At 46.1% G+C, this 9795-nt stretch overlaps 1 protein-coding gene across 1 annotated transcript; it reads right to left on the bottom strand.

The window, feature by feature from the left end:
- Nucleotides 1-2746: 2746 nt before the first annotated feature.
- Nucleotides 2747-7891, bottom strand: LOC133340073 (protein piccolo-like; the record flags this gene model as incomplete). The annotated part of the gene is made up of 3 exons (XM_061548139.1): nt 7753-7891; nt 4812-5186; nt 2747-2912 (listed from the first exon to the last, which is right to left on the bottom strand). Coding segments are annotated over exons 2-3 (503 nt in total), but the record flags the coding sequence as incomplete, so codon positions are not given.
- Nucleotides 7892-9795: the final 1904 nt, after the last annotated feature.

Here is a 9795-nt window from a genome sequence, read left to right as displayed (position 1 = left end):
TTCTCTCTCGTGCCATGTAGGCTAGCATCACAGAACATATAATAATAATAATAATTCATTATAGCAGACGTCGATGGCAATTTACTACAATATACATTTCTTTGCGCTTTATACAGAAATTTAATCAGAGTGAGCCAACACTGATTTACAATCAAGTTGGCTGTTAGTAAAAGGAGGTTTTTTTTCGATTTAAAGCTTTCGTGACTGCAGGGATCTCTTTGGTTCTTTCGGTAAAGTCACGTAGAAGTGAAGAAGTCACCTGAGGACAGCTGCTTGCGTTGTAGCCGAAACGTCGTGAGAATTATTTTATTATGTTTTTTTTTATTCTTTTATTATTTCCTTTCTACGTGACTTTACCGAAAGAACCAAGAAGAGTTTTTTTTTGTTTCCAGTGTCAGTGTTGGTGCCATCGTTGACCTCCAGATTAACCACAGTTAATACAATTTCTCTGGGCGCTTTGTGTTGACCTTTGGAGGAACCAAGAGCAAAAACACAGACATTCTCACGGCTACCACACGGAGGATTCGGTAATAACTAATCCCCCAATTTCCCAACGCTGTGATAACCATATCCTAGTATAACATGTATCGTATCAGTGCCAATCCACTGGTGGATGAGCGCCTCTCCACGCCGTGGGGTTGGGGGAGTTTTTGACGACACGTCACCATGCTGGGTCAGTGCGGGACTTGTGAAGGTGGGAACATAGAGGTACGACTTAATAATTTATTTAGCTGCGCTGTCTTCTGCTGACGACCTCGTAACCACGCAGCTATCTAGAACAACCTGGTATGCATGGGGGTCACCCGTCCAAGGGCTATCCAGGCTCAACCCTGCTCGGTGGTCACAGGCTATGGCATCGATGCCCGGTCATTGTGAATATCGTTGTGCAATTATTGTCCGAGAAAAGACCAACGCCTTCATTTGATCCTTATGGCGGTAACTCCGGGGTACCAAATAATACAAAATGGCCGAGGCAATTAAATACTTTATTTCTGGGACACTATTTTGTCCAGGCGTGTTACTTAACTCAGCGACTGAGGTACCAATCAATCCGACATCGGTGCCACTCCGCGATGTCGAAATGCAGCGAGAACGATTGCACCGAAACCCTGAAGGCTCGCGGTACGCACCGTGGCGGTGCATCGTCGTGTACAGCTCGTCGAGATGAGTCGATTGCTGCATCGCCGACCATTGACAGACTACAGATGACTGCATCACGGACATGATGCGAGAGCCGGGGTACTGTGGTACCCCGGGGTACCGCCATAAGGTTCATATATGCAAATATTGATTTATTTAGCTAATAGCATATTTTTTTAAGGCTACGGATGAGTAAAGTCTATCTGGTAAGTTTTCATATTTATGCATGCATGATCTGGAATTTAAAATGTTGGTTTTGAAACACTAAAAAAATGTTGGTCCATTGCAGTATTCCAAAGGAAGTGTGTGGAACATTAGGCGATTATCAGATGAAATAATAAGATTCGGGTGTGGAGAAGCGAAGGCAAATTATTTCTGTGACTTGCGTATTTGCTACAACACGAACAGAACACTTATACGAATCCACTGACAGCATCAATTCAGGAGTGTGTTTTCAAATTGTTTCAGTTACAGTGCAACGGCAACAGCACCAAACACCCATACGTTTACAGTTAATAAGCTAAATATTTGCACAAAGCGAGATTTATTTCTCAATAACATTGATGCATTTAAACGTGGAAAATGAAGATTAATATCGGCTGAAAGTGGCTTTAAATGGGTGAAAATGAAGCTAATAGCTTAGTGAACTTTACCTGGTAAAATAAAAAATCTTTTTCTTGCGGTTGGTTTACTTTTCCTATACTTTTGCACTCTTATGGTGTTTTTTTGTATCGATCGTTGTTGTAACTTTCTGACACCGGCCCCAACTGGCCATTCGCGAAAACAAGCTTTGTAGCTCATCGCATCCCTCCAGAATGAACAAAGAGTCTGATTCTGAGCGAGAGGCGTTTCTCCCCCACTGCCGTCACAATCACCCTTTACCATTGACGTACATTAACGATCCAATCAGCAAGATGTCATTACACAAAGGTGCAGCATATGTATAGGGTGTCTTTTCAACCGTTTGATGTTTAACGACACTGATTCTTAGCACTTCCTGACGAAGCTGCTTAACAATGTGCAGTCACTGGGTGGCTTGAGATGGATCGTCGCAGCTTTAGGGTTTCCTCCTTCGTCGAGGCTGTCAAATCATGACCAGGTATCGAGGGCACACTTTTTGGGTCAATTAGTGGACCTTTTTCCAATAACCCTAGCTCTTGTAACTTGTGTGGCTAGTGTGGAGGAGGGGGCCCTTTGAAATGTAGAATTATTTCAATTGCATCGGCATGAACACTCAGGGAATGGCTCAATTATGTAGTTTTTTTATAGAGATAATAATCATTAAAATCTACTTGGCGCGGAACAGACAGTGTTAAACAGTGTTGCTGTTGCCTCCGAAACGTCGTGATTTTTATTTAATTTGTCATATTACTTTTATTTAAAAAAAATTTCCTACGTGACTTTACCGAAAAAACCTAAGAATATGAATCCTTGCAGTCACGAAAGCTTCAAATCTACAAGTATTAGGAGATACGCATGGGGGAGGGAAGGGGGGGGGGGATTACACAGCTATAGCTGAATTTCCTACGTCACAATCGCGTGGCCCCAGTGGTTTTGCCGAGCGCAGCTCACTTCTGTCGGACTTGGCGGGGCTGTCCGATTGCACCTTGCGGATGACGAAGCTGCGCCGCGAGGTCCCCGGGCTCTGGGACGACCCCGTCCGGCGGTCCCGGACGGCCCGCTCGGCCCGCTCTTCCGCACCGGCGGCAGCACCCCGGCTATGTTGTGTCTGTGCTTCTTCACATTATTTGGGGCTTTAGATGGCTTAGCCGCTGGGAGCAAAGAGAAAAGGTGAAAAGCGAGAGAGCCCCCGCGGGTGTGCTTTTATTTACTTTGCTTTGTTCCGTCGGTTTTTTTTCCTGATTCTCGTTTTGATTTTTTTCGTCGTCTTCTCAAATGAAGTCACTCAACTACTGATGATTTTGAAAAAATTAACTGAAAAAAAAAATCAAAAATCTGACAGAATTAGTTAACAGAACTGATTATTAGACCGTAATCGTTCACGATTCCTTCACATTGTGTCGATGTTTATTGCATCATGTTTATCTTTTTTACTGCATCGTGTTTATCAATTAACTTGAGTTTAATATACATATAATAAAAACATTTTTTTATTATTATCACTGGTAATGTAGAACGGATAATTTTGCACTTATGAGCCAAACGTTGTTATATTATTGGTAAACGCCGAAGTAATATTGCATTAAATATCGTGAGAATAACCTGTTGTTAAACAAGCTATCAGTCAGTAAAGCCATTAAGCAGATAAGCCAGCATACAAGAAGCTGCGTCAAATCAAGATAACACTGCAAATAAAAATTAATTAGCTATACAGCAATTAATGGCGCAACAAATTGCAGTTCTTTTCAAGACACATGCTCATCAGATCTGTTAACTGCTGCAAAGGATGACGATTCACATAAAAAAAATAAACTTGGATGTAAAACTGTGAATAACCAGATGATTAAATGGAAAAAAAAATATTTACTTGCAATCAGCTTAAGTATTACTATTTAACTGCTTTACAATTAGCTATATTATGTCATAAATGTAGATAAATGATGAATGCTAAATCTTTAATTTCCCACAATAATGCGTGATAAGTAGAGATGATGTGTGCTTATGGATGTATGCTTGCATTATAACTTGGAGAGAGAAATCTAAACCCATGAAGGATAAATTTGTGGTTATGTAAGTTTCAAACTAGTGTACAGCTTGCCATTAAGTATATATATATTTTTTGTTAAAATGTTTTGAATAACATTGCTTATCCAATAACAAGGTTTTTTTTTTTTACAACTGACAGATTGCAAGGACATCTTGATGGCAGGAATAGTGAAATATCAAGGGAAAAGATTTGATGAGACGAGACGTAAATAAACATGCTTTCATGATCAACTAAAATTATGAAATAGTTAAACAAAAAATATGAATCTCAAAAAAGACGAACACATGTGGCTGTTTTGATAGGAAAATCTTAACGAAGTTACTGGTGCCCAGGAAAAGATCTCAGGAAATTCAGAGGTGAACACACAAAGGTCAGATAACAGGGCCAAAGAAACATGAGGAAGCACTTACACATTTACAAATTTGTGCTTTGTTTCAAAACGGTGTTAATATATTACACGTGCATATTTACACTTGAAGTTTTTTTTTAAAGTAATAAAATAATTATCAAAAATTTCAGCGAGGGCTTCCTCAGATTTCTATTCAGTGGTGGGGGGAGCCACTCCACAGCTGAGTGAACGAGGCAAACAGGCAGTTAAAAAATATATAAAAAAACAAAAACCTCAGCCGGTGGAGGCCAGGATTATTAGACAAATGAGCAGATGGCAGATTGCGTTCCGGTGCCTTTGATCGTTGACTCAACGCCGCAACAGCTGCTGTTGCTTCACGCATCAGAAATGCACGATGCAGCAACCTTGGCGGCGGCGGCGAGCATTGCTGACGGCAAAGGGGGAACGAAAAGAGTCTCGAAAGAGCAGGCAAGGCGGTGGTGGAGCGAGCGGTGCAACGGAAGGAAAAATGCGAGCGAACGGTAAAAGAAAAAAAAAAATCACGCGGACAAAACCTACGACGAACGTCAAAAAAAAAATTAACAAAAAAACAACAAATAATTTGAGCGTGACTTCATTCTGCGGCTTGGGTAGAGGGTCTGCGTCGCCGTTTACTTGGCAGCTGCTGCTGTTGCTGGAGCTGCTGCACGGCGGCCTCTGCGGCGGCGATGGCTGCACCTGCGCTCTCCAGGTGACTCTGCGTGATGCTGCCTTTGCTCTGCGAACGCGACGGGGCGTGAGAGGACGTGGCCGATGCCGAGGTCCGCAGACGCCCTTCGGACGACGACTTGGAGTCGGGCATCCCGGCGTGCTGCTGCTGCTGCTGCTGCGGTGGCCCGGACAGAGAGAGTCGCTGATGCCCTCCGGGTGCCCCGGCTGTTGCGGCCGCTGCCCCTGACGCGGATGTGGTGGAAGAGGATGAGCCGCCTACTCCGGACCTCGAGTCGGCCATGCTGCTCTGAGACTTGCTGCCTGGTGGACGCGGGGCTTCTGGAGAGGGTGGGTAACGGGAGGAGGTCAACTCAACGTGGAGCAACTGCGGTCATGGGAAATCACAAGATGTCTAGATAGAGACAATGAATTAGGTGTTTTCGGTAAAGTCACGAAGGTAAAGTAAAATAGAAAATAAAATAAAAATCACGACGTTTCGGAGGCAACACAAGCTTCCGTCTTCAGGTGGAAGCTTGTGTTGCCTCCGAAACGTCGTGATTTTTATTTTATTTTACTTTTATTAATTACAATTTTTTACCTACGTGACTTTACCGAAAAAACCTAAGAATATGAATCCTTGCAGTCACGAAAGCTTCAAATCTAGAAAGAAACAATGAATTAGGCCAAGCTGTCCTCGTCACCGACGCCGTTGATGCCAACGCACGTCACCGTCCCGTCTGTCCTAGATCCTGTGGCTGTTGTCGAGTTAACACCTCCAGGGTCCACTCTGATGTTTTTTGTTCATGTTTTTGTTTTTTGTTTGTTGCGGTTGCACCCGATTCAAGAGCTGAATGGCTCACAGGGCTATACCTAATAAATGAACTTGAACTTGACAGTCTCCTGCCATCTGCACGTAGGTCTTGCCCTTGGTTGCTGACCTCCGGATGTCCACTCCGATGTCTTTCGCGTTGATCTGGCCTCCTCCACCCTCTGTGCGTCCCACCCATCGCAACCCCATTTCTTGATTAAGTCAAGAACAATTTAATTGCCACATTCCACGTGCAAATCTATTCAAATTCCACGTGCAACGGGTTGCTTGTAACAGTTCAAGTCAAGTGTGAGAGCACACGCCAAGACAGTGCAGCTTCCACCCTCTGATGCCAACCCCTAAGGTCTCGCCTGGTGAGCCCCCTTTCGTATCCGTGAATTACGACAGTCACGGTCGATTTGATGCAGCCATGGGTATGTGACCGACCCTTCATCCTCACCTGCCCCCACCCCCCACCCCCCACGTGGTTCCCTAGTGCAGACAACTTGGCGGGCGGGGTCAACAAAGGGGAAGCGAAGCGAGGAACCAGATGCCCCAAGTGCCGTAGTGGAAATTCCCATATTGTACAGGGAGCCAAAGCCTAAACATTCCTGCAGTAGTCTATGGTGAGACACAAAGATTCGGCAAAGAGAAGTGGCAACAAAAGAACAATTACAACAACAAGAAATTGTGGGAAGTCATTAATTAACAACAATGCAGTTAAAATACATTTGGGAAAGGATGAGCAAGATTGAATGCCGCCTTGCCTTATTTTAACCTTCAAGCCCTAGCTCTGAATAAAGCCTACAGTTATAAGAAAAAAATATAAAACTTTGGGCCATTTAATCCTTGACATTGACAGATGAGACTCGTAAATGCCCTTGGGTTTCACAGGAAAATGAGCCGTTGAAATATACAAACAAAAATAAATGATGGCTAAAAAAGAATTCTAAGGGCAAATGTATTTTTAGGAAAAAAAAATATTTCATTTCTCGGCGATGAATCTGTACAAATGCTACGCATGTGGTATTAGCCGTGCACTGCGTATCGTGATAAAGGCCACTTCGCGCCGTGTACCAGAAGTGTGCTAAATTGCAACAGCGAAGCTTTCAACTTGCTTCAACAGGAGGAGTCTCCGCTAATGCCGTGCGAGCACCGCACAGACCGTCACTTAAGTCAGGTCCACAACTGACTTAAATCGTGCAACTTAATCATCGTAGCCTGCAGAGCCGGCCCAGCCACTAAGCGACCCTTGCAATTGCAAAGGGCCCCGTGGCCAGCAGAGGGCCCCCTAGAGTCACTGCTAGCTAGTAGGTGAAAAAAATCATACATCAAAGGGGCCTCCAACCAAATTTTGCTTAGGGCCCCCAAAGGTCTAGGGCCGGTTCTGGTAGCCTGCAACCGCTTTGTCCACCACATCTTAGCGAGTAGTTGCTGCGCGCAACACGCACTTGTCTGGCCGTGGCAAAAAAAGTGTCTATCCACGCCTTTTAGAGCATAGCCCCCACCTCTTGTCAGGTTATCTACACCACCCCAAAGACAAAGATGCCCGTATAGCCTGAACGGACTTTTGAGGCAAGTGCTGTTAGCGAGCACCTATGAAGGTCGGTACAGCACACGAGGGGGTGGGTGGCCAACACCACGCCCGGCCGCCTTTGTCCTTCCAGTGGTGATGTTTACACGCCAGACTGGGTACTCATTTAAGGCTGTGTCGACCTAGGGGAGGCCCATGACCAATTCAGATAATCGTCACTGGTGTTGGTCGTGAGCGGGAATTCAACTACATGACCGCTCCCCAACAACAACAACCGCCATTCGCCACTAAGTGGCGGTGACGTCCCCACGGCGTGCGTGCCAGGCTATGTGCGCGTTGAGGCCACGTGAAGTGACGAACGCCCGCTGGCAGGAGGTCACGGGACAGACCCAGGTGCCATGGATTGACCGACTGAGATGACTGGCCGATGCACCACCCGTGCCCGTTACTGTGCTAAACCGTTTCCCACCCACCACCGCCACCACCCACGTGAGAACTGCTATTGCTCAGGTGTTGGGGAGAGGCCGTAGCGCCTGTGCACACGCGCGCCGAGCCTCACTCACCCTTGGTGCCCTCGTTCACTCCCAGGTGGCTCTTGCTCTTGCTCACGGGCTGCTTGGAGGGGGGCAGCCCGCTCTGAGGCCCCGGAGCCTTGGGGGGGGAGCCCCCCTCCGACTGCTCCCGCAGCGGGTACCAGCGCTGGGCCCCGTCCAGGTGGCATCACGTCCGACAGCTCGATGCGCACCTACGCGAGATCCGATCGGGAACAGTCGGCGGAGTTTTGGCCTCCGCGCCGCCCCCGCGTCGCAACGCGATCGCAGCGGGGGCCCGCGCGTCTGCCAATCCCTCGCACCGCCCTTTACGATACGCGACGCTTACAAATGCACGTTGCTGTCAAGTTGTACGCACGTGCGTTGATCTTCTTTTGGCACCGTGCGTCGCCAACCGTGCTCATCAGATGCACGAGATGTGTTTATTTTAATTAGACGAAACGTCAAAAGCGCGACGCCGTACAATCTGCACGCCATCGATTACTCGGGAAAATGTTTAGCAAAGTAACCGATGGGAAATAACTATTTATTTACTGCTTAATTATCGCGAGGGTATGTCATGCGAGGGTACGTTAGGGGAATAGCGTTCTAGCCGAGGGCCTGGAGGATCTCGCATACCTATAAGGTCAATGTTTGCCACAAATGAACCGCAATACCTCGCTGATGTTGTCAAGGAGCATAAACCATTCGGTGAACTCCGGTCATCCTCGCCGCAGCGGCTTTGGCTGGCCATCGAACAAAGATGGTCACTGCATCGCGTGCTTTCAGATGCGCTTCTGTGGCCGTCTGGAACCCTCTTCCTTCAGATATGAGGAAGCCACTGGAGCTATGCACTTTTAAATCTAGTTTGAAATTTCATTTCTTGAGAACTGCTTTTTGTGATTCGTTTGTTGACTCTCCCCCGCACCTCCGATTTGCATGGTTGGCCACATACGAAGTTCAACATACATACACACCTATTTCCACTGGAACATCCAAGCCAAGTCAGAGTGGGCACGTGATTTTTCCACTGGTTACATTGCAAGCCATGCCAGAACCACACCGTGATATGCTAGCTGGCCTCACAAGACATCTGGATTCGGTTCGGGGCTAAGGTGGGCTAAGGGCAGGTCTAACGATGAGTTTACTGCATGTCATGTCAGTCGGTATGCTGTTAAGACACAGCGTTACCCCGTCATCCACATGTGACTCGGACTCGTTTGCGGTATATGACGTCGGTGGCATGGCTAGGCTTCTGCAGTGGAAAAAAGACAACCTGGTGCCTCTTGAGCCATGCCGGTCTGGCTCTGTTGTGCACTGGAAAAAAAGGAATTCGGTAGCTCCGCAGGGAGGGCCTTGGGCGAAGTCAGTAACAGCTCCGTGCGGTCACGTTTGCTGCAGTGCTGCGCGCTGTTGGGCCATCAACAACCTTTCATTGCCTGCTCTGAAATGGTAACTCAAAATATGCTTATAATGAGCATTTTGGGAAAACTGAATTTGCATTTGTACATTGTACGAAGCCACGACGGAGATCAGTGTGTGTCGGCAGAGATCATAACAGGCATTTAAGAAGTGTACATCATTAATTTAAAGACTTCCCACAGTAGCTGGGCCCGAGCCGTAAACGTATGACAAGACCAGAGTGTGCACTTTCATTTAAATGGACTAATGCACACACACGTTTCATTTTTGAGGCAGCAAGTGGGTGATAATTATCAATAATGGGTGATGTATCAACGGGCATTTTAATATATTACCATTAATGTTAGCTTCTTTTTTTCATAAGCCAAGACGTTGTATAAATATTTAAAAAAATGTTTTTACTGTGGGGGTATAAAAGTAATGAATGCCAACCAGGGTGTGGGTGAAGCCACTCGCTTTATCGTCAGCATCATCAGTGTCCTTGAAAACACCTCGACCCTTTGATATCTGACTTGGGGGGGGGGGGGGTCTTCACTGACTAGCAAGGTCGATGTATAGAAACAATAATACAATAATAAGTAACCAAATGTACGACGTTTCAGATGCGAAGATTCATGCAAAATCATAATTATGGAGATTGGTAATTCGGTTAAA

This window comes from Lethenteron reissneri, unplaced genomic scaffold (assembly GCF_015708825.2).
Source record: "Lethenteron reissneri isolate LAM-NWPU_2019-01 unplaced genomic scaffold, ASM1570882v1 scaffold_692, whole genome shotgun sequence".
NCBI lineage: Eukaryota > Metazoa > Chordata > Hyperoartia > Petromyzontiformes > Petromyzontidae > Lethenteron > Lethenteron reissneri.
This window is presented reverse-complemented; position numbering and strand designations above follow the sequence as displayed.